Here is a 24,525-nt window from a genome sequence, read left to right as displayed (position 1 = left end):
GAACCTCTATCTTGTTCATACTCCTTTCCCTGTTTCACAATGGGCTTTAGGAATCTGAAGTAGTAAAACTCCCGGTCACAAATTACAAGCATTGGTTGTGTTTTGAAGCCCATAGCTACTATAAACTAAGGCTGGTGCCCCAAACTTAGTATAAGGCAGAAGAAACTCAGAGGGCAAACCAGCAAAGAACAGAGAATTAACCCTCTCATGAATAGCTGCCTCACACCTAAGAGAACTGTGAACTGTTTGTATCATCTAAACAGAGAAGTCTGAAGGATACATGATTGGGCTTTCAACAAAATTTGACCGTAACAGTTAGATGAGCTAAATGAATGGGTATTTGCAAAATATATTTGTGCCTTAAATTATCACGTTAATTGACATCTCTAAGTATACAGAACCTTGTGTACTCAGTTTAAAGCATTTCAATGTGTCTTCCTCATCTGACCTAACCTGTTCTCTGTAACTAATTAGACAAAAATGTATAGTGTATGTAGGTATACAGTCACAGATAAACAAAAAGTCAGGTAAGTAGAGCACCATAACTGCCAAAACCTGAAACATCCAGGAACAATATAAGTGATGCCTATTGCATATTGCTAGAAGCACAAGAACTTCATGCTGTAGCCGACAGGTGAAATGCAAACATCATTCTTCATCTGATTTTTCCACATTACTTTGGGGAAAAAATTATTTGAAATACGAAGTTGTTTCTCTTCTAGCTCCCTTCCCATCATTTAACATTAGTGCAGACCTCTTGCATGCACATAAATCCACTATCAATCTTCACTACAGTGTACAAAACACTGTAAAAATTATTTCCATGGTGGAAGAGACTGCTTTTCTCCCTCCCTACCAAATATTCCAAAAGCACAAGACTAATGCTCTGCACTTTAGGGCAAAAAAAGTAACCTGAAGTTCTGGACCTTCAGCATTACAGAGATTAAGGCAAAATTCACATTTACATTTTGGCTTACCAGTACTTCTACATTTTCACTCTAGTTTCACAGTAAAGGACCATTCATAACCTAAACTTTAATTAAAGGGGAGAAAAAATAAAAAATAATAATAATAATAAAAAATCACATTTCAGCTTGAAATCTGGCTTTGTCAGTACCTCTGATTTCATAACTTTCTGAAAGATTCTGGATGTTTTTCTAGTCTTTTGGGTGTTTACCAATTGAGTCACCTTTGAAATCCATAACCTGATAGTGTCTAGGGTAAATACATGCATATTGGAAAGCATGCACCAAAAATATGATCCCGTTGAAATTCTGCTTTTTAATCCAGTAAAACTGAACCTTAGTTTCTTGATAGATCAAGCATTTTACCAAGAAGAATGCATGTTCAGATCTCATGAACAACTGGTTTGATTTAAATTAAATACATATATATCATACATACCTGGTCTGTGGATTGTACTTTTTAAGGCTATTTATAGATATCTTCTGGTGAAGACTTTTGTGTTTAGCACTGCTTTGGGATTTTTAATTTGATTTTATTCCAACCACACAGGCAGTTCTTTACTGACCTAGCTGGGTGTGTGCCATGAGATCTGCAAGCACAGTGGCAGCAGCGGTGGCAGTAGCAGTATTGGAAGCAGCAGCAGGTTTCCCTCCTGGATGAGATGAGGTGGAAGATGCAGAGGATGAGGTGGAGGAGCCCTGAATAACCCGGTTAAGCCAGGGCTCTACGTTGGAATGGCTCTGGAACGGAGTGGAGGTGATCCGCCCTTGCCGACGTAACGAGCCCTCATCTTCTGATGCTGACGATGTGTCTGTGATTAAAATAACGATGACAGGCATGTAATGCGGGAATGATCCAAGAGACGGGAACATGAAGTTTTTCCATGTTCTTCACGTAGCATTCTCATGTGCTACACATGAGATGCATGTATTAAGCAAATGGTATATTCACATGCACAAATTCTGCTCATTGCCCTTTTTTTAGGTTAATGCAACAATTTCTACACATTACAGCTAGAATGCACTGGAAGCAAAGTTTCATTTACCTCCTGTATTCGAAACGACATGAAGACTCAAAAAAGGCTTCTACCTAAGGTACCTAATACACTCACTAACCATCCTCAGTGAGCATACCATACCTATTCCACTGAAAAAATATTTGTGTTCTGAACAAGTAAATTGGATCTCATCCCACCTGAATAAATTCCTTTAAATTTTTTTTTGGGTATTTTCTGTTTGTTTTTTTTTGGGGGGGAACCTTCACTTTTAGATTCTTTTGACAAATTTTTCGAGAACTAATTAATAAAAAAAGCACGGTGCCATAAAGTTCAATGAAAGAGTAATTTCATTAATCTAATTATAATTAAAAGGAATTTAAAAGCATGTATTTTAACCACATAAACTGATACTAATGAGCACTACATCGAAATGCTTAGTAAAGCATCTTTTCATTCTAGATGTGTATTTGTTGCTGTTAGAAGTCTGATAAAGGGCTCCTATTTTAATTATCATTCAGTTATTTACAACCATCCAGAAGCTTCCCTTTGGCACTCAATCTTTCCACATTTATTATCTACTCAATAACAAATAGGTCTTTCTAAATATCAAGAAAATACATTGCTGTTGATTTTGAGTGAAAACCAGAAAATTTTGTTATAGAAAAAGAATTGTGCCTTCCTAAAGAGATTGCTGTATTTTAAGAACTTGATCCTCTGTATGCCTCACCCCTGCCTCTCCCTCAGGTAATTAAATGAAAGCCCCTGAAATTGCCCATATATTGATAAAGTTCACATCAAGTCAGTTTGTGAAGAGTGGTTTTAAGTCACACATAATGGCCAGACCAATTAAGAATTCAGCAGGAGCTGAAAACCAGCTTCTGAAAAAGATAGCGTGTCCATTACTGTACTCTAGAGTCCTTTCCAGACAGGGGATCCTGGGTGATAGTGGAGTGGGTTACCTCAGGAATTCTGCAACCTTAATTTGGGCTTTTTTTAAAAAAAACTAACCAAACAAATAAACAAAAACCACTGCACACTTTCAGCTATATACAATTCCATATAAATTTTGTTGAAGCCACATTAAAAATCTTTTTCTCATCTTTGGCAACAAATTTCAGTTACCAGGTGTTTAATTTTCTGCTTTTCAAGAATATGCACATTTCCAATAGCTTCAGAATAATTGCTCTTAAACAGTCTAAAAAAACAAAAATCAGAAATCATTTCATAAGAAGCCCATCTAACTCAACAGCATTTTCAAAGTTAAAATCACAGATCTCTCATTACTTGACCATCCCTAGTCAAACATGACAATTTTGAATGAAAATACACAAACAATTGATCTTTGAGAAGATACAGCTGCGGTGGACCACCATTCCTGGGTCTGTGCCTTGTATGATATTTCTGGTCTACTGCCATGGATTTAGTTTTTGGCTGCTGACTCCAACTGCTCCTGGAGAGGAGCCAAACCTGCTCCTTAGTGCCTGCAACCTTCCCTTTCTTTTAGGCAGAAAGCAGAAATAAACAATTCCAGGAATATGGAACAAGATAGGATTACAAATAGTCAGGTTTCAGAAAAAACACCCCCACATTTACGATCTACTGTCACCTCAGAATAAGAAATAAAATGACAGAAAAAACAGGTTTCTCAAAGAATACATACTCTGATAGTATCTCCTTATCCAGATACAAGTTTAATGAAGCCTCTCTAAAATTTCTAAGCTTTCAGATGTCTTACATGAGTGGAGGGGGAAAAATACCACTTTAAATGTAAAATATTAACTGTGTATAAAAATGAAGGATCAAAACATAATTATAACAGAAAAGTAGCAAGGTAACATCAGTAACTAGCTCTGTGGTGTCACAAGAGTTAATTAGTGGTTCTCAGTGTGCTGTGAGCAGAATGCTATGTACTTGGCTTGCAGCTCTTCCTGGCTGGGAGCTGACCCAAGATAGCCACAGAAACCACCACCCTTTGGACCAAATTTGCATCAAGACTACAGTTCAAGTTCTGATCATGTGAAATCCGTATGGGAAGGATGAGAGACTCGATGGGACAAAAACAAAAGTACATTACAATTTTTGGAAGAATGACTGATGAAAGCAGTTCCATTACTGCCAGTCAGGAGTTGGTTTTGAACTTAACGTTGTGGCTAGAATCTGATGCTTCCTTCCTGGTGACTGATGTAACAAAATCACCTAAATCTACCCCTTTCCCCATCTGTGGTTCCTCAACTAAACATCCCATAACAATAACAAGTCTCATGTAGTCCCAAAATACTTTTGCCCTGCATCCCATAATGTGTCCCTTACCCCTCCACAGCATTCCCTCTCAGTCCAAAAGGTGCTCTAGTATTGACTAGTCTTGATGAGTTTCATGCCTGGACAGGAGGTCTGAGGCTCTCCGAAGGACAGCCCTGGGAGGGGTCTGGACAGTGTGACTCTTCTTCCAAGTCCTTAACTTGAGCTCCTACCTACTGTTGTTCCCCATGCTCCTCTGTGTTTATGGAGATGGGTCTGTAACAGGCTGATGGCTCTTTGAGCTCCCCCACCTGGCATTCTCTGTGCAAAGGTGTGCAGACCCACTTTTATCACATAACCTAACAGTTTACCAACAGCATCTCAATTTTTTTCCTTTAAAGAGTCTCTCAACCTTCCCAAGACCTTGCTCCTTCAGAGCAGCATGCAGAAGAGCCCTGACCTCAGGAGTGGGCACAGCAGTATCCGCAGGGACACTGCTTCAAATCTGTCCTGAAGGTATTCAAAAGAGAATGATATTTTGGTTCTCTCAAAAAAAACTGCAAGGAGATTCCTTCTAGTTTTAAATGCTAAGGGACACAGGAAAAGCCTAGCTGTCCTCCGCTCTCAGCAGAGCTTCTGGATGCCAGCTATTTTTTGTACACCAAATCTTGTGCAGAACAGCAGCACGATCTTTTCTTGTTGTGATATAACTCATGCCAAGCACATAGTGATTTGTCACACTAGGGGAATGAGAGAAAACGACAGAGTGATGAAATGCACTGCTGACTGTTCTATCAGTTTATTTTGGAGAGTGAGAAGGAATATTGCTTTGAAGAGCTATAAATATAAACCTCAAGGCCTCTCTCCCAAAGCCTCAGTGTACAGATGGTCGCTAGATATTAATTTTCTCCAGAATTTCACTTTATGCAATTCACAACAACTTTCACATTCACAAACAACATGTATGCAAGAAAACTCAAGAACATGATAACCTCCCTGCTGCAACAGCTGCCCTCATGGGCTTCAGAGTATATGAGTACTAGAAGAATAAGCTAATCAAAATGCATGATACCTTAACGTATCTTATACGCAAAAACATAAGGGTGAAGAAAGACCATATATAAGACTACAGAAGAAGCTTATTAACTAATGAAATAACCAGAGAATGCACAAAACCAATATACAAAATGTGTGACTAGCAAAGAAAAGTGGAATTTCCTTTAAATGGGAAGAACAGAATTATGAAATATAACCCAGGAAGCAAGAGAGCAGCACAGCAGACCTGCTCTTTTAGAGAAGGGGGATAAGAAATAGAATTGATGGAGAAGGGCTCTAGAGGTCACTGTGCCTCTACTCCAGGGCCACATGAGAAAAGACAAGAGCACATCATTCAAAATTTAAGAGCTTAGGGAAATCCCTTTTCTTTGTATACAAGACACTGGCCCCAAAACACTTGGCTTGCTAACACAGGTTATCTGGAGAAAGATTTTTTTTAACCTCTAGAGAATTCATTGTGAGACAACAGGAAGATTAGTTTTTACCCCTCCCTAAAAAGAAATTAAGGAAAACATTTTGACCTAAAGAACCTGAACAATTACAGCATATGATTTTCTGAATGTTTTAAATTGCTCACAGTTGACACCATCTGATGAGTGTTCTGCAAGCCAATGCAGGAACTTAATGCTCTGGCATTTTCTTCAACTCTTAAAAAAGAATCTTACACAACATGAAATAAGGTATTTACAGCTCTGACATGCTTGCCAAGATTATCTTCTTCCAAGTGAGACATTACGTAAGAGAACAGACCTAATGCATAAAAGGCAACTGCTCACTCTATTATTGCTTTCAAGTGCACCTTTAGCAGCTAGATGAGACACTAAAAATCTTGAGGGAAGACATCAAAGAACAAATCCAACCAACACCTGATTATCAGGAAATACAGCCATGAATATAGAAGTTTATTGCAACATACTCACAACTTAGCAGAACAAAGCATTTGCTTTTTATATTTTGCTATCAGATTCACCTGGCAAGATTTACATATGTTAACTCAATAGATACCTGGAGGTGTGTATGTTTCTACTGAAGAGTGCACAAGGACAGACCGTCTTTTTGAAGGCATGGGCATCTTTCTCTCTTTGTATTTTGCGAGTGCTGCTTGTACTGCTTCAGTGTGGACATCTATACAGAAAACAAACAAAAAAAAAGGTTAAGAGATTAAGTTTAATCATTATTTCTTTCTAAAAACATTGAAAGCACCAATGCCATCTTTTACACCTCAAATCCAAAGGCTGAATTGCACATGATGGCCTTTATGGCTTTAGTCCTATTTAGCCCAATTGCTTAACTTGCAGAAAGGAGCAGATTCCCAGATTCAGAGGAAGCAGCACTTCTTGGAGAACAGAAAGGTCCAAAGCTAAACTACAGTAACATGGTTTTCAATTCTGAAGCTGTAACAACTCTATCAATTGTTTCTCCTTCAATGGTGTTTAGTAGGACTGAATAAATATGCCTGCCTCCCACTCAAATTCAGCTCAGAAGCAACAGTTTCAAAAGTTAAGGGAGGATATAAGCAGAGTCAAGTTGACATATTTTCCTCATGAAATCAGCTTGAAAAGGCTTTGCAGGTATCATTACCATTTCATCCATCTAAGGCTGCAAATACGTAACAGTTTGATAGACTTGTAGGTATGAAACTAATACATGTGACATGCATACACTTACACAACTTACATAGTAAAAAAAAAAAAAGTAATTTCTCTACCTCATACCTACAGGGATTAACCTTGATGATGACTACAAGTAAAGGTCCATATTTTACAGTACCTTTTCTTAAAAAAAAAAAAAGGTACCACTGCTGGTACTAGTCCTGAACCTGCTTTGGTCATGCTCAGCACGAGGTTCTTCCTAATTTATTGTAAATATATTGAACAATTCCAGTTAACTTTGACAAAGCAAGAGAGAGCTTGGGGGAAGCTAATCACTATATATTTTAACGAAAATCAGAAAAGATCTTTGAGCATCCCAGAGAATGAAAAGCTATGAAACAGCAAAGCACAGCACATCAATGTGAACCTGTAGGAAGCCTTGGCAGAAAACACTTTCCAAAGGCAGCTGTGTCCCAGTGCAGTGGATAAACACCTGACACTTGGGGGACAACTATTCAATTCTCCATTTCAAAAACAGATTACAAATGCTACCCATACACTCATAAGTATGACCTTGCCAGAGGAGGCTTCATGCAATATATTTCTAACCAACTCTAATGACAGATACTGGCAGATGACTTACTTTCAGAACTTTCTGTTCTTAAGTAAATGAGACAAAAATCACCATAGCTTAATCTGATATCTTTTCCTATGTTAGATGAAAACTATTCTATTTTGACATGTAAACCCCCCCCGCTGCTCCAAAGCATATTCACACCATGTCCTTTAGGCATCTAATTTTTGGTCCCTGACTACACAGCCTGATTTACTGCAGTACATGAGATCAAAGAGACGCCATGAGAGAAGCAAGGTAAAACCGCAGCACTGGAAAAGCACAGCACCTTTAAGAGAAATGTCAGAAAAAACCCAATCCATTCTTATCCTTTTTTTTTTTTTTTTAATACTAAGCACCATGTTAGATTTTTGCTGCTGTCCTTCACACGTTGTTGTTGTTAATAGATGTTTTATGAACTAAAAATTCATTACCCTCTCCCTAGGTCTCCCTGCCTCCCTTCCCCACATCTGGGCTACTGTTTTTTGTCAAGTCTTGGTTTCTTCTGATGTCCTGGTTTCGGCTGGGATAGAGTTAATTTTCTTCCTAGTAGCAGGCATAGTGCTGTATTTAAATTAGTATGAGAATAATGTTGATAACACATTGATGTTTTAGTTGATGCTAAGTACTGCCTTCATTAGTCAAGGACTTTTCAGCTTCCATGCTCTGCCAGGTGCCCAAGAAACTGGGAGGGGGCACAACCAGAATAGTTGATCCAAACTGACCAAAGGGCTATTTCATACCATATGACGTCATGCTCAGTATATAAGCTGGGGGGAGTTGGCCCGGGGGGAGCGATTGCTGCTCGGGAACTGGCTGGGTATCAGTCGGCGGGTGGTAAGCAACTGCATTGTGCATCATTTGATTTGCATATTATTATTACCATTTTACTTTATTTCAATTATTAAACTGTTCTTATCTCAACCCAGGAGCATTTCTCACTCTTACTCCTCCCATTCTCTCCCCCATCCCACCGGGGCAGGGGGAGTGAGTGAGCAGCTGCGTGGTGCTTAGTTGCTGGCTGGAGCTAAACCACGACACCTGATCTTTACTTTTGGACTTTTTTCCCCCCTTGTAAATGTCCTCCACTTAAGTTTATTCTCATGGATACTCAGAAGCAAACCTCTTTACTTCACAATACTCCAGAAATTTTAAGCAGAACTCAATACAGTTCTTGTTTTGCTGTGTTACTTAGATGCACCAAGGACATTACTGCTATCCATAGACTTGAGAATATTACTTCTTAAGTTAAAGGTTATTTTTGCAGCCTTAAAAGTTAGGAGCAAAATGCCAATTCTGCAGGACATATTTCCATAGCAGAACTTTCAGTCAAAATCAAGTTGCATGTTTTTAAAAAAAGACTGTAACTATTAGGTACATTCACTTAAATCATGCATATACCTATATATAATTTAGAAGACATTTTTGTTACATTAACATCTGGTAGGAAGAAGGGGAACATAACAAATGGTTTTTCTCCAGAAAAAGTCTTCCAAAAAAGAAAAGTAACACACAGTATTTATAGTCTGTATATAAATTCATTAAGTCATTAAATAACATTGCAGATGATAAAATGAAAGCATTCTTAGCTAGTTGTGTATTTAGAGAATGGAAAGGTCTAGCTTGAGGCATTTTAACAAAGTATAGTAGGACAGGTCATAACATCACACAGATTTGTGGTAGCAAGCATGGGAACTACTTTTTATTCCATTTCCACAGGGCAAAATCAACACCACCTCCTCCTCTAGCCCTCCTACTCCCACCTCAAAAGCAGTAAAATACTAGATTAAATGATAAAAATGCAACCAGAAGACAGTCAGAATAAATCTTTATTCTGTTTTATTTTTATAGTGCTGATTTAACTCATCAGTTCCTTTTGTACTCATTAAGATCTATTTCCAGCTTGAAATTTTTCTTTTAATATCTTGTCCTTGGATAACAACTGAGTAGGACCATCCTCTCTCAGCCAAATAAATAAAGTAATTGGTTTCACTTCCCTGGAACACTTTGTTCCTATTCCACGTTACCTTTAAGGGCTTTTCTACATTATGTACAGGATGAAACAGACTTCACTAAAAAAAGTAAAAGGAATGAAACAATTTTAAAGAAGCAGAACATTTAGGGTACAAAAATTCATAAATTACCATAAATCAAAGTTTAATTGGATATTGGAATTGGAAAAAGAAGCCCTCTACCATTGTCTATTACTAAATTCTTAAAAATTTACTGTGAAACTGATTTAACATGTAAGAACTGTGGACTTCAGTATTCTTCAGTGGATTAAACAGTCATTAAAATCAGATAAAATGTGATCTGTATTACGTCATATTTCTGAGAACAGAGAACACAAATGTTCAACAGTGAACACTGAAAGAGATGAACAGCAAGCACAGCATCTTATTAACATGAAGATTATGCATACCAAAGTGAGAAAAAACTCAAATACTGCCATCCAAAAGCAGAAGAAAAAGTCTTGAAAGAATAGTTCTGTGCTTCTGCACTTTATTAAGCTGCAAGCAACCATCAACAATTTGTTACTGATTCAAAACATTTCTTCCTTCCTCTGCTGTAGTAAACCACAGAATCTTCTCTTCCATTTTACGCACCTATTCTCATTTTCTTTCCTTCTACGTGTCCTTAAAAAAAGGATGGGGGAGGAAAACGAAGAAACAGTTTGTGGACTATAAATCACCTTACACTCTAAACCCTCCAGCTATTACAAGAGCTTTTTTCTTTCCTGTTTGTAGCCTTGTAGCCTCCGCTTGTTCCTGCCTTCAGCACAGGAGGAAGAATTTCTACAGTTGTTTGAAGAAAAAATGGCATTCATAGGTTGACCAGTTTCTTTTCGGCTCACAGATCTCCAAATACCAGCAGCTAAAGCAACCAGCACTGTCTGCCTCTACAAATGGCTGCTGCAAACCAGTGTCCCATGTGATTGCATCCCCATGACAAGTATTGCCAGTAAAAAAAAAAAAAAAAAAAAAAAAGAAGGTAAAAATAATTTTTAAAAAGCTAGTATGATTCCAGGAAGGCTGGTAGAGCACAGAGGATCAGTGTGGGATCAAGCTCTATGAAAGAAAAGGACAGGGGAAAGGACAAAAAAAAAGGACAAGGGAAAGGAAAAAAGCAAAGGGGAAAGGAAAAGGAAAAAAAGGAAAGGGAGAGAGCTGCTGTATGCTGCATGCTGCTGTACAGGTATCACCCCTGCACGCTAAGCAGGCTTGTTTCTCATCTGCAGCAGCTTCCCAAATGCATCTCTGTATCCTGTTCCAGGCAAGCTGGGAGAACAGTCTGTATATTACAGCTGTACATCCAACAGGCTGAAGAACAGTAACCAGAAAAAAGTGCAAGAGTGGAAAGAGAAAGTATAGCTGCCAGGAAAGCTTTTTCAGACACCTGAAAGGCTTACCAGCTAACTCATTTATATTCTATCCAAAACCAAGCAGCAGTGGGACTGAACACAGGAGAAGGCACAGTGCCTGCACCAGAAACCACACACCCTCCCTGAAAGAAAAAACAGCAGCAATAGCAATACACGCATCACCAAGTGTTCTCTGAATTGAGGCTATGAGGGTCTTCAGGCTTGCAAAGTCTCTGCATTTCTCACTTTCTCTATCACTGTCTGGGTTTCGGCTGGGATAGAGTTAATTTTCTTCCTAGCAGCAGGCATAGTGCTGCGTTTTGGATTTAGTAGGAGAAGAATGTTTATAACACACTGATGGTTTTAGTTGTTGCTAAGTACTGCTCATGCTAGTCAAGGACTTTTCCAGCTTCCCATGCTTTGCCAGGTACACAAGAAACTGGGAGGGGGCACGGCCAGAATAGTTGATCCAAACTGACCAAAGGGCTATTCCATACCATATGATGTCACGCTCAGTATATAAACTGGGGGGGGTGGGGGGGGGGTGGGGGGGTTGGCTGGGGAGGAGCGATCGCTGCTCGGGAACTGTCTGGGTATCGGTCGGCGGGTGGTGAGCAATTGTATTGTGCATCACTTGCTTTGTATATTATTATTACTATTATTATTATATTGTTATTATTATCATTACTATTTTACTTTATTTCAATTATTAAACCGTTCTTATCTCAACCCAGGAGTGTTTCTCACTCTTACTCCTCCGATTCTCTCCCCCATCCCATCGGGGTAGGGGGGAGTGAGCGAGCAGCTGCGTGGTGCTTAGTTGCTGGCTGGGGCTAAACCACGACAATCACACTGTCATCATTTAACAGAACGAAAAACTAGTTGAAGTGCTGTAATGTTAACTGCTGTTCCGGGACCTCTGAGGTAATTTTGTAGCCTACAGTATTTACTTATGGTATTCACTGTTGGAAGTTTTTTGTAATATTTACTGCTCGAAGACAAAAATCTGTGGATGATAAAAATTATAGTTAATTTAAATGAACAACAACTCTGGAAAACTGTTAAAAAAATGTGCTTACAGATAGTAAATGGCAGATTAATTGCATAAAAATGCAAAATTGTTTTGCATACTTATTTTAAGTATTTTATGTTGATGGTTCTAAACCAACTGTAATTGCTCCAGAAAGAGATCCTGTTCTATGAAAAGTTGCACTCCACCCTTATCAGCTACTCTTGAAAAGGACACAGCAGAACTGATGAGATGCAAAGAAAGGAAAAGAAGAAATAAAGTCTGGAAGGAAATAAAAAAATGAAGAAACAACACACCCTCCACTCCCCCCAAAAGTCTAAAGAATAAATAAGGCATGCAATTGATAGAAGAAGAAATTCTATCCAGTATCCAGAATTATAGCCTAAAGCTGTCTATCTTTCAGAACAGGTAATCTATGTCACCATACAAGGAAATTTTAAAAGGTAACACTTCAAGCTGGTGGTGGTGGACATCTTTTCTTTAGGTAGGAAATGCTTTAGCATAGCTAGAATTTCTCAGATAAATTGGGACTGCTTTGTGAAGCAAAACTGTGACTCTTTTTATGCCTAAGTATTGGGAGGAACAGAGTGAAGCTACTTCACAGTAACTGGTGTTTTCTGACATGTCTTGTCAACATTTCTATTCATGCTGTCCATACACATAAATCTTGCAGCATGAGTAGCCATGAAAAAGAGCATCAACACCAATGTGAAGTATTTTCAGACTCAAATAAACTAGATGATTCAACATCTGTTAGAATTAGAGTAGTAACGCTTTCAAAGAGTAAAAAGACATGCAACAAACACCTTGCATTTTTCTTTCAGTCTATCTCTACATTGAGATAAAGAGAACCACTAATGCAATAAATCTGAAGAATTTTTTTCTAAAAATTAGAGGGGAAAAAGGGGAAAAGATACTGGCTTCTGAAAGCTGTATCTACGTTACATTGCACAGACATAAGTTTAACCTAAATCAAGTCAAGCGAAACCATCACTCTTTGGTTTGCTACCACCTAACTACTTGGTTTTGATACACTAGGCCTTGTCATATATCACTAATGGGAAAAAGAAATCCAATTACATGTGTTACAACTTCTTCCAAGAGTTTAAATTTCAAAGTGAAGAACACATTCTAGGCAAGAATTTTTAATGAAACATGAGTTAGTGGAGCAGTGATGGGAAACCACAGAAGGACATGGCAGTCCACATGAAGTACTACCTACGGTTTTGGCACTGGCCAGTGATAAGTACAAGAAATAACCTAAAACCCCTACACATCAGGCTTCATCTTGAGTAACTGTGCACTGGCAGGACTGCCTGAACACTTAGGGTCATTCAGAAATACTCATGTTGAGATGTAAAAATACCAGCTGAGCTCTAGAGTGACAAGACAGTGAGCCGTACTTCAGAATCACTGAAAGTCGATTTAAAGAATTTTAAAATCAAGAAGAAATATTAACTCTAGGAAAAGAGGAAGCACTGATAATTAGCACTGATAGTTAGACTAACATTTAAAAGCATCATCTATTCATAAGCAAGTATATGCCAGCTGAACTTGTTAGTATCCACCCACTTCTACATGTCTTGCACTGTAAGACTAATGAGCCCTATGCCAAACTTCCCCCAAACAATACCAGTAATATGGCAGGGTTGTTTACTTGCTTCTTGTTTTGTTTGTTTGCTTTTTTAAGTATCCTCGGTGCAAATTAAATAGGACAATCTGAGGTTCTGAGACAGGAAAATTGTCCATGTATACAGCATATTGCTCCAGACCCTCCCAGCAAACTCAGCTAATGGTTCCCAAGTATTCCCTGCTGTAGCTGTGCTCTTTTTGCAGATTTTGTTAGTTTAACCACATCACACGCTACTGTAAATTAATTAATTTCTATCAGATTCATGATTCTGCTTGTAATTTATTTGGAATCTACTTGGTCACAAAGTAACTTGGAAATCATGGCTGTAATTGAACCACTAATCTGTTTTTTTCTGGTATATATTCAACAGTAGATTAAATTGATGATACATTTGAAATGCAAAAATAAATTTAAATGACTAATTTGTACGTACACTTAAACACATCATTTAGTTAATTTTGATACTATGTAATCTTCCCTGGCATTCAGAAGTTTATTCTTTGTGTAGCTGAATACATGCATCTTTCCCATGAGTCCATATATATATTCAGAGTATTTAAGAAGTCTAATTCATTTTCAGTTATTCATAAGGAACCCAGACAGGCATATCAGCTCCATTCCTGGACGAAGGCTTTAAATGTCAGCAATGCAAATATAATGCAATAACCGCTATGCCCAAGCAGTTGCAAAGCAAGGGGACACAAGACTAACAACATACTAAGGATGTGCAGTGCATGTCATTACTTGCACTTCTCATCACCAAACCCAAGACCCTGGAAAAAAAATAGAAAAGTTTCCAGTTAAAAGTCCAGAGGTATTTAGGAGAGAAAAGCCTCCAAACACCTGCCTTTTCTCACTATTGTGGCAAGGAATTTCACAGGGAAAAAGTGTACTTCAAACACCTGAAAAGTAAAAATGGAAACATGATGTGATGAGGATATTCATATTTTCACAGAAGTTTCCAAAGCATGTTTGTCACAGTGGTGTCCATTTAAAATTAAGTAGAATATCCATTGTGACATTTCCCTTTTTTGTCCACTTTCTTTAACGCAGGAAATATTTGAAAGTGAGCTACAGTAAATATGATAATCCTATAACCTTCCTTTAACAAAATAGCCCAACCAGCCAAGCAAAAAAACCCCCACAACCCACACGCTCTAGTCTTCTAAATGTTTAAATAACTGTTCTACAGACCAGAAACCCAACCAGCAAACAAGAGAAAACTCGTAGAATCACAGAATGGTTTGGGTTGGAAGGGACCCTTAGAGATCATCTAGCCCAACCTTCCCTGCAGTGAGCAGGGACAGCTTTAACTAGATCAGGTTGCTCAGAGCCCCATCCAACCTGACCTTGAATGTTTACTGGGATGGGGCCTCCACCACATCTCTGGGCAACCTGTTCCAGTGCTTGACCACCCTCACTGTAAAAATTTTCTTCCTCATATCCAGTCTAAATCTATCCTCCTTTAGTTTAAAACCATTATTCCTTGTCCTGTCACAACAGGCCTTGCTAAAAAGATTGTCCCCATCCTTCCTATAGGCCCCCTTTAAGTACTGAAAGGCTGCAATAAGGTCTCCTCACAGCCTTCTCTTCTCCAGGCTGAACAACCCCAGCTCTCTCAGCCTGTCCTCGTAAGAGAGGTGCTCCAGCCCTCGGATGGTTTTTGTGGCCCTCCTCTGGACCCGCTCCAACAGGTCCATGTCCTCCTTGTGCTGAGGGCTCAAGAGCTAGACGCAGTACTCCAGGTGAGGTCTCAGCAGAGCAGAGTGGAGGGGCAGAATCACCTCCCTTGACCTACTGGCCACACTTCTTTTGATGCGGCCCAGGATACGTTTGGCTTTCTGGGCTGCAAGCGCACATTGTTGGCTCATGTCCAGCTTTTTGTCCACCAGTACCCCCAAGTCCTTGTCTCCAGGGCTGCTTTCAATCCCTTCATCCCCCAGCCTGTACTGATACCGGGGGTTGCCCCGTCCCAGGTGCAGGACCTTGCACTTGGCCTTGTTGAACCTCATGAGGTTCACACAGGCGCACCTCTCCAGCTTGTCCAGGTCCCTTTGGATGACATCTTGTCCTTCTGGCGTCTCAACCGCACCACTCACCTTGGTGTCGCCTGCAAACTTGCTGAGGGTGCACTCAGTCCCACTGTCTATATCATCGATGAAGTAAATACTAATCAGCAGCGGTCCCAGTACGGGCCCCTGATGGACTCCACTTGTCACTGGTCTCCATTTGGACATCGAGCCATTGATCACTACCTACTGGATGCGACCATCCAACCAATTCCTTATCCATTGTTATGCATTTGTTATGCATGGTGTAAAATTCACAGTAAGAAAAACATCGGAAGGCCTGTCTACAATTTCCTTCCCTCCTAGCATTTTCTCCATTCTGGATTCGAATATAAACATTTCTGTATAGAAATACAAAAAGCTACTTGAAAAATATCCATTAGCTCTTTCCTTCTTTCAAAGCACTTCCAACTTTTTCTTTAGGTGTAGGTACTACTTTACTGGTACACTGTTCCTCTTAAGTCACCTGATGTTTTAGCTACATTTCTTTTCCTTACCAGATCGGAAACGCTCATCCCTCGAGTTGGTAGAACGGGATTTCTGCTGTTTAGATACAGCAGCGGTAGCTTGCGAAGAACCTGGGACTCTGTTCTCTGCTTGCAGGGATGGATCCACACCTGAAATACAGTTTTATTTCAGTACCAATTTAGGTTCACAAATAAAACATCTACTTCCCATGTCTACATTCTTTTACCACCCTTGACACCTACTTACAAGTTCAACTGGAGCCCTAAGTCTATACCTTTACAAAAATCTCATCTTCCAACTGCATTTTAAATTATTTAAACTAAAACCTAGCTTGATCTGATAAGCATTTCACACAGAAGATAAGAAACATTTCTGAATAACAGAAAAACTCCTTTGCTCCTTGCAGGAGTTTACAGTCATTTGTCATTATGTGTTCTGTATGCCAGATGCACGTGGAGGAGAGGGAACCAATCCTCTCCCAGCTTAACTGCTAGACATGAAGAGTAATGCTGCAGAGATGGTTACAATTGCACATTGGACCTGGAGATCTTGAAGAGACAAGATGATACTCTTTAAAATAAAACTTGAACTATTCTGTCAAATTTCTTTTGAGTCTAAACACAAGACAGCTAATTTGAGTAAAGTTTAGGAATGTGAGTATCTGTTTAATCTATTACCATTTAATAGGACAATACTCAGATGATTCACATTTTACAAAAACTCCGCAATTCTCTAGTAAAACTGTACAGATATTAAGGGCAGAATTACTCTGTCAGCTTCAGCTGTCTAAAAGCTACTGCTCTAATCTAGGCTGGCTGGGTACTTTATATACTTATTACAGGATTACAGATCTTCCCATCGCCATAAAGGGTAACGAAAATAAGAGGAACTGAACCACTCTCTAGTTGTTTCCTCTGCACCTGTCTAGAACAGGGCTCTAGACAAATAACCTAGAGCAGGTGCCTACCTTTAGGCTGGCTAACGTTCAGGAAGATGAATCTCGCCTTTACATTCTAGCATAGCAAAAATAAGAAATCAAAGGGTGGACAGTAACTATTAAATATTCCGTATCACTCATCAACCCCCCAAAACAATGAGACTCTCTGCTGGCTTTTGTTACATCTGCAAGGGCTATACAAATTTGAGCTAGGCACTTACACTTGCAATTTTATTTTCTCACCTATTATATATCTATGTTTGAAGTACAAAACGAAGACCTCAAACCTCTGCAGGTGCTCTCTGAGGATACAACATCACACACAGCCAGAAGAAGCCAGAGGAACATAGGGAATAAAGAATTACTCTCTTCAGTTTGTACTGTTTTAAGACCAGTGAATGATCACCTTCAGAAAGTGCAATAGCCACTACATACCAAGTACAACAGATGTAAAATTACATTGTAGTTGGAAGGGGTTTTTTTGTATGAACCTACCATAAATTTATGATCTTATGTGGCTATTTGGCTTAGTGTTGTGTTTAATAGTAAACTTCCTTAACCATATAAGTCTGCTGCACCAAGTTTACTATGTTTCTAGCTCTTGTATCATATATAGGGATGAGTATATCCTCCATTGTACTCTTTCCTTCCCTTGAAGAGCTTCTGCTTTCCTACCTGCCCTCAAGTCTTCCTAGAACTAGAAACAACATTTTCAAAATGCAGGTATTTACAGAAAGCAGCTTTCACTGAACTGAAGACATCACTCAAGAGGAATCCATGCCAGTTCCCTTGGAAATAAAGCTCTTTCTTTAACAAGTAAGAAAGGATTTCTCTTCCTCTCAAGGGGTTTCTGTTCCCTCCCCTTCCCCAAGTGTGTACCAGGAAAGAAATTGGTAATTAATTATTAATAAATCTAGCAATCATAAGAGATTTTTATTAAGACCTTTCAGTAAGACATGGTCTTCACATCTGAAATGTAAGTTTTCAAACAGTAATTGAATTAAATATACCAGTTCTACCTCAACTAACCAAAACAAACTTTCAAATGCTCTCTTTAAATATAATATCCTCAGGAAAAGTGTTTTATCATCTTCCTGACTGGATCAGTTGCTGTACATCAGCTTTCTTAGGTATCTGTTAACACCACTAGGTGAATGCTCTCCATAATCCCTTTTCCATCCCCATTTGCAGCTGAGAGTTAACCCCTCTGGATGTTGAGAAGGCAACCTTGAGTTAGCCATGGGTTTGGGGAGGATGTGTGTGTGTGGGGAAATATTAGCCTAAGTAATAGAAAAGGAAGGAACATTTAATAAATCACACCGATCTCAGCTTTTAGAAATTAATTCGACTCCAGAGACATGGTCCTGTCCTTTACAATTTGCTGTACAGAAAGAACAAACATATTCTCACCTACTGGAGTTTTCCTACTCTCCAAAAGTAAAGCTTTTGAAGTAGATGACAAACTAAGTAACATCAAATGCATTTCCCGATACAGGAAATGAGACAGGCCAGTAAAGAAACTGAAGTGTCCAAAATGGAGAGCAGTTGAACATGGAGCTGAGTAAGCATATGATGCTTCAACGCTACCCAACATAAAGCAGTATCATTCCCTGAAACACTTTAGCAGAGTTCTTTTTCTGAAAGAAAAGCAAATTTAGTCTACCAACTGAATTGATTCAACATATCTCATACTGGAAGAGCAGTGAAAACACTTGAGAATGGTGTTTTACATTTCACATGAACAAAAGTTTTACATAACCACAAGTCAAGAGTCCAGCGAGATTTGTCGATCTGCAAACAGTAAACAACAACTTCATATTTTGTTAGAAAGATTCAGGCAAGTCATCTCCACAAAGCCTGAGCCAAAAAAAGAGCAGATGCAAATGGGTAATGCGATAACTAAGGTGGTGAAAAAGAGAATGGGACAAACAGCTAAGCTGAGAGTCTTCCTAAAATAGACTGCCTGTTTATGAAATTTTCAGACAACAGCATATCTGCATTAGGAAGGTCAATGTGCCAAACATCAGGTCAATTTTGTGTGATCTTGTCACAAGGGACCTTGGGTGAAGAAGGCAACAAAAGAGCAGGAGATTATTTTTTTGTGCCATTTTTTTCCCTCCAGAAGAGGGTTATTAGTTGTAAGTGAAGAAGAGATTAATGCTCTACTCATAATTCCTTACTTTTTTCCAGTCCTATCATTCAGTACCCAGCTTTCCAAACCTGTCTCTCTGGGCACAGTATAGCCCATGAATGCCCATTTTGAACTCCTGTAGCTGGTATGTAAGCAAGTACCTACAGACCCTTGGAATCAGGACTCATAAGACCACAGCCAAGCCCCTTTCCCCACTCTGATTCCATGAGCCTGGCAAAGGTGGTCATCATAATTTGTGATCAATGACACTGCTGCATCTGGCACAAGCGTTTAGCCCTTGAACATATGGGGAAAATAAGACAGAAAACAAGCTAACTGGAATAACCAATCAGCAGATGACAAGCTGCATATGGGATGCTTCCAAGCAATGTGTAACTTCAGCATTGCTATTTGGCCACACCAGTACTGGGGACAGAGGGAGGGGGAAAGAGAAGGGACCCCAAATAAACCTAAGAGTGCATGAAACCAACTCCAAAACCAGAACTGTCTCCTCCTCCAGCACTTATGGAACAGATTTTTGTGGATAAGAGTTAGCGCAGCTGTACTGTGATTAAATATGTATCAGTGAACCTCAGAAGTTCCCTTTAAATTAGGGTGAGGCTCAAAATCAGTGGCACTGTCAGAAACCACAACTGTGTTTCTTCAGGTTGATTCTCCCTTTTTGCCTTCTCAAACAAGGTTTCACATCATAGTGAAAAAATACCAAGGATGACTCCAAAAACTATCACTTTCGATAAAAAATAGTAAGATATTGCATCTAACTCTTAGGCTACACAATTATATGCCAGAAAAATCCTGTTCTACAAGCTTGGTGAACTTGTTAATTTATTCTGGTACTATGCAAATCACTACCTTAGCCTTCAGCAAAAGCAGCTGGATAATTAGGCTAACTCCCCCCCATTCAGACTGAGGATCTTTACAAAAATAACATTTTAAGAAGTATACACTAAAGACTCTTGATCCACTATCACTGTATTTTGTCCATTTTTCTTACCCAAAGCTAGCAAGAATGAAACGTCATCTTAAAGAGACTGCTTGTTCCAATTAACTGAACAATTTGTTTCTACAGGATAAAATTAAAGTTGATATTTGAATTATAACTGTATTTTTCCATCCACTAACACTGGAGAATCAAGACTAACACTGACACTTTGTCCTGGTTTCGGCTGGGATAGAGTTAATTTTCTTCCTAGTAGCAGGCATAGTGCTGTGTTTTGGATTTAGTAGGAGAAGAATGTTGATAACATGCTGATGTTTTTAGTTGTTGCTGAGTACTGCTTATGCTAGTCAAGGACTTTTTCAGCTTCCCATGCTCTGCCAGGAGCACAAGAAACTGGGAGGGGGCACAGCCAGAATAGTTGATCCAAACTGACCAAAGGGCTATTCCATACCATATGACGTCATGCTCAGTATATAAACTGGGGGGGGGTGGCCAGGGAGCAGCAATCGCTGCTCGGGAACTGTCTGGGTATCGGTCGGCGGGTGGTGAGCAATTGCATTGTGCATCACTTGCTTTGTGTATCATTATTATTATCATTATTATACTGTTACTATTATCATTACTATTTTACTTTATTTCAATGATTAAACTGTTCTTATCTCAACCCAGGAGTGTTTCTCACTCTTACTCCTACAATTCTCTCCCCCATCCCATCGGGGTAGGGGGGAGTGAGCGAGCGGCTGCGTGGTGCTTAGTTGCTGGCTGGGGCTAAACCATGACACACTTCCAGCAATTTTGATTTATATAAGTCAATATTATTTTACTATAAGAGCACTGAACAGTTGACAGTACAATGAAGACTCTTTGCTAGCATTGCTGGGGAGGATACCTAGCTAAACACATCTGGCATCAGATAGGCAGAGATAAAAATTTCAAACACATACTTAGCAAAAGCACAAACTTTGTTGCTACAGGACTCTCCTGGACAACCCACATGCAGAGCAGTTGCCCTGTTGCCTCCTTCATCTCATCTGCATAAGGTGTGATATCTTAACATCAAACTAAATATTTTTTAATGACTTTCACCAATGTCTCAGCAAACTCTTATTTGAAACAGCTATTAGACATTCAAATCTGATGACCTTTGCAGAACGACTTATCTTTAAATTCATCTCCCAAAACAGGAATTCAGACAAAGTAATTTCAGTTCTAAACTAGGTTAATTTATGTAAGTTTTATCAGTTTACTAGCTGAACCTTTCAAAAGTATTCTCTTCCAAGTTTTAATGGTGAACTGAAAAGTAAAACCAAAGGAGTTAAAAGAGCATGGCAACAACTCCCTCATCTTGGTTTTACTTTCATTGCTACCCAGTTACGTATCATGCATCCAAACATGCACAGTCTGCAGAAGATGACATATCATATTAAAGAGCTTTGCAGACAGGAGAAGGGAAGAGTAGGCCAAAGAGGAAATTTTAGGCTTTTCATACACTTTTAAACCTTTCTGCAGCTGTTGAACTGGATCTAGAAATAAGAAAGGAACAAAAGACGACAACCAGGTTCAAAGCACTAAAAGAAAGAAAAAGGGGTGTGACAAGGCAGAAAATAAAACAAGTGTCGGAAACTCCTGGTCTGGCTCTAGGCCAGCCTTTTGGTCTATCCAGCCCTGGTCTAGTCCCTCTCTGCTGTCTCCTCCACACCCAGCTCTGCCCAAAGACCACGGCTAGCCACCCAATCTGCAGCACGCTCCTTCCCTTACTGCCCCTCCACCCCCAGGCTCTTCAGCCCATCTCCTCCAATCCTGCCTCTGGTTTCTACTCCCTCTCCATGGATTCAAGCCCTACAGACCTTCTGTTCATGTTTCTCCCTTGTGGTCTGTTTACCACCCACACTCATGTAGGGCCCCTACCAAAATGAGGGAGGTTTTTGCCAAGAACTGCAGTATTTCTTAGTTCCCTCTGCCTCTGCCTGCCCAAAAGGAGAGGGAGCTTCAGGAGTTTCCTAATTAGAGACAGGTAGTCTATAAGAATAGGTAAGATGTTTCCTGGCAGGTTTTTCAGTCATTTAATGTATGCAAGGAGCAGGGGCATGGCCAGGTGTGCTGGAAATAGCTTCTCCTTCCCCCTTAGTACCGCTTCATACATCATAGCAGAAGGGATACATAGTTGTGTAGCACCTTCACATGAAGTATCTGTGTGTAACCCCTTAATTGCACCATCACTAGGTTACCTTGTACTCCTCAGTCTTCTCAAGCAAAGCTGCGCAGCTGTGCTAATGCATACCTAACTTAAGTACAGTTCCACAATAACAGTCATATTAATTCCAGATTTCTTTGAATAGCATTTGATACAGTTATTTCCCACTGAACTGTAAAGGAAGAAAAGCAAACTCTTCTCACAAAAATGACCTGAGATGCTAAAGTTTTACATGAAACACGTATGCTGAGTTCCAGATCTTCTCATACAGAACTTCAGGCAGGAGACTAAATGGAAATTATTCCTCAAGAGACTGGTATCTGAGGACTGAGGACCTCTCTTTACTTTTTGGTCTCAGAAGCCTCACTTCAGTTATTAAGCATCCAGTCCTCACTCAGGTCATAGTTCAATTTTATCATTCTTTGCTGTCATACCACATTCCAGGACATATTACCCAGTGCACACATTTTTGTCTTCAAGATCTGAAACGACCTACGTGTTCACATCTTCCGGGTCAGTGAAACTGAACTGTAAATCCTTCGACACAGTCCCCCATAACATCCTTCTCTCTAAATTGGGGAGATATGGATTTGATGGGTGGACTGTTTGGTGGATAAGGAATTGCCTGGATGGTCGCATCCAGAGGGTAGTGGTCAATGGCTCGATGTCCAAATGGAGACCGGTGACAAGTGGAGTCCCTCAGGAGCCCGTACTGGGACCGCTGCTGATTAGTATTTACTTCATCGATGATATAGACAGTGGGATTGAGTGCACCCTCAGCAAGTTTGCAGGCGACACCAAGGTGAGTGGTGCGGTTGAGACGCCAGAAGGACAAGATGTCATCCAAAGGGACCTGGACAAGCTGGAGAGGTGCGCCTGTGTGAACCTCATGAGGTTCAACAAGGCCAAGTGCAAGGTCCTGCACCTGGGACGGGGCAACCCCCGGTATCAGTACAGGCTGGGGGATGAAGGGATTGAAAGCAGCCCTAGAGACAAGGACTTGGGGGTACTGGTGGACAAAAAGCTGGACATGAGCCAACAATGTGCGCTTGCAGCCCAGAAAGCCAAACGTATCCTGGGCCGCATCAAAAGAAGTGTGGCCAGTAGGTCAAGGGAGGTGATTCTGCCCCTCCACTCTGCTCTGCTGAGACCTCACCTGGAGTACTGCGTCTAGCTCTTGAGCCCTCAGCACAAGGAGGACATGGACCTGTTGGAGTGGGTCCAGAGGAGGGCCACAAAAACCATCCGAGGGCTGGAGCACCTCTCCTACGAGGACAGGCTGAGAGAGCTGGGGTTGTTCAGCCTGGAGAAGAGAAGGCTGCGGGGAGACCTTATTGCAGCCTTTCAGTACTTAAAGGGGGCCTATAGGAAGGATGGGGACAATCTTTTTAGCAAGGCCTGTTGTGACAGGACAAGGAATAATGGTTTTAAACTAAAGGAGGATAGATTTAGACTGGATATGAGGAAGAAAATTTTTACAGTGAGGGTGGTCAAGCACTGGAACAGGTTGCCCAGAGAGGTGGTAGAGGCCCCATCCCAGTAAACATTCAAGGTCAGGTTGGATGGGGCTCTGAGCAACCTGATCTAGTTAAAGCTGTCCCTGCTCACTGCAGGGAAGGTTGGGCTAGATGATCTCTAAGGGTCCCTTCCAACCCAAAGCATTCTATGAAGGGTCTATCCAATATAATTTATTATCCAGAATAAGATATTAAAAAATGAGTTAAAAAAAATAGTAATAGGCATTATATACATGCATTATGCTTGACAATCTTCCACTGTTCTATAACATTTCCTTGTACTCCAGGAAGTAAATTTCAGCTCGTAATTTTCCACTTGGAGAAACTGAAACAATTTTAAGGGCATTATTGCTTTACATTAAAGGAAGCATACAACAGCAGCAAAAAAATACAAAAGCATAGAAGACACTTGTTAAAAATTCAATGAATCTAAATACTAGCCAGGAAGCTAAACTGCCTTAATGAAAATACCCATGCCAAGAGACATGCTTATTTAGACATTATGACAAGACCGGTAAGCAGGGTAAGCAGAACATCCATGTGTCATTAGCTAGAACTGTTCTTTCTCAAAATAATAGTCCATTCTAAGCAGCAGCTCAGGAGATGTTTCACAAGTAGCCCAGCTCTCCTAAGGTAAGCTGATCCTGCCTATCAGTCACAGCACAAATTAATATAAATTATGTTAGTGCCATGCAGCACGGTTCTAATCAAAGCAGGCAGTAAAAGAAGCAGAAGCCAGATATGAAAAGTCCCCGTGGTAGA

The 24,525-nt window shown here is 39.9% G+C and overlaps 1 protein-coding gene across 1 annotated transcript in view; it reads right to left on the bottom strand.

Moving 5' to 3' along the window:
• The window catches only part of DIP2A (disco interacting protein 2 homolog A), a 146,562-nt gene that overhangs the window by 57,859 nt on the left and 64,178 nt on the right, over nucleotides 1-24,525 (bottom strand). The window contains exons 3-5 of the mRNA XM_075711195.1: nucleotides 16,053-16,172; nucleotides 6,263-6,382; nucleotides 1,532-1,777 (exon numbers count right to left, since the gene is read on the bottom strand). Coding sequence (XP_075567310.1) covers nucleotides 1,532-1,777; nucleotides 6,263-6,382; nucleotides 16,053-16,172 — 486 coding nt within the window. The remainder of the gene's footprint in view (nucleotides 1-1,531; nucleotides 1,778-6,262; nucleotides 6,383-16,052; nucleotides 16,173-24,525) is intronic.

The sequence above is a fragment of the Pelecanus crispus genome, chromosome 5 (genome assembly GCF_030463565.1).
Source record: "Pelecanus crispus isolate bPelCri1 chromosome 5, bPelCri1.pri, whole genome shotgun sequence".
In the NCBI taxonomy this organism is placed as follows: Eukaryota; Metazoa; Chordata; class Aves; order Pelecaniformes; family Pelecanidae; genus Pelecanus; species Pelecanus crispus.
This window is presented reverse-complemented; position numbering and strand designations above follow the sequence as displayed.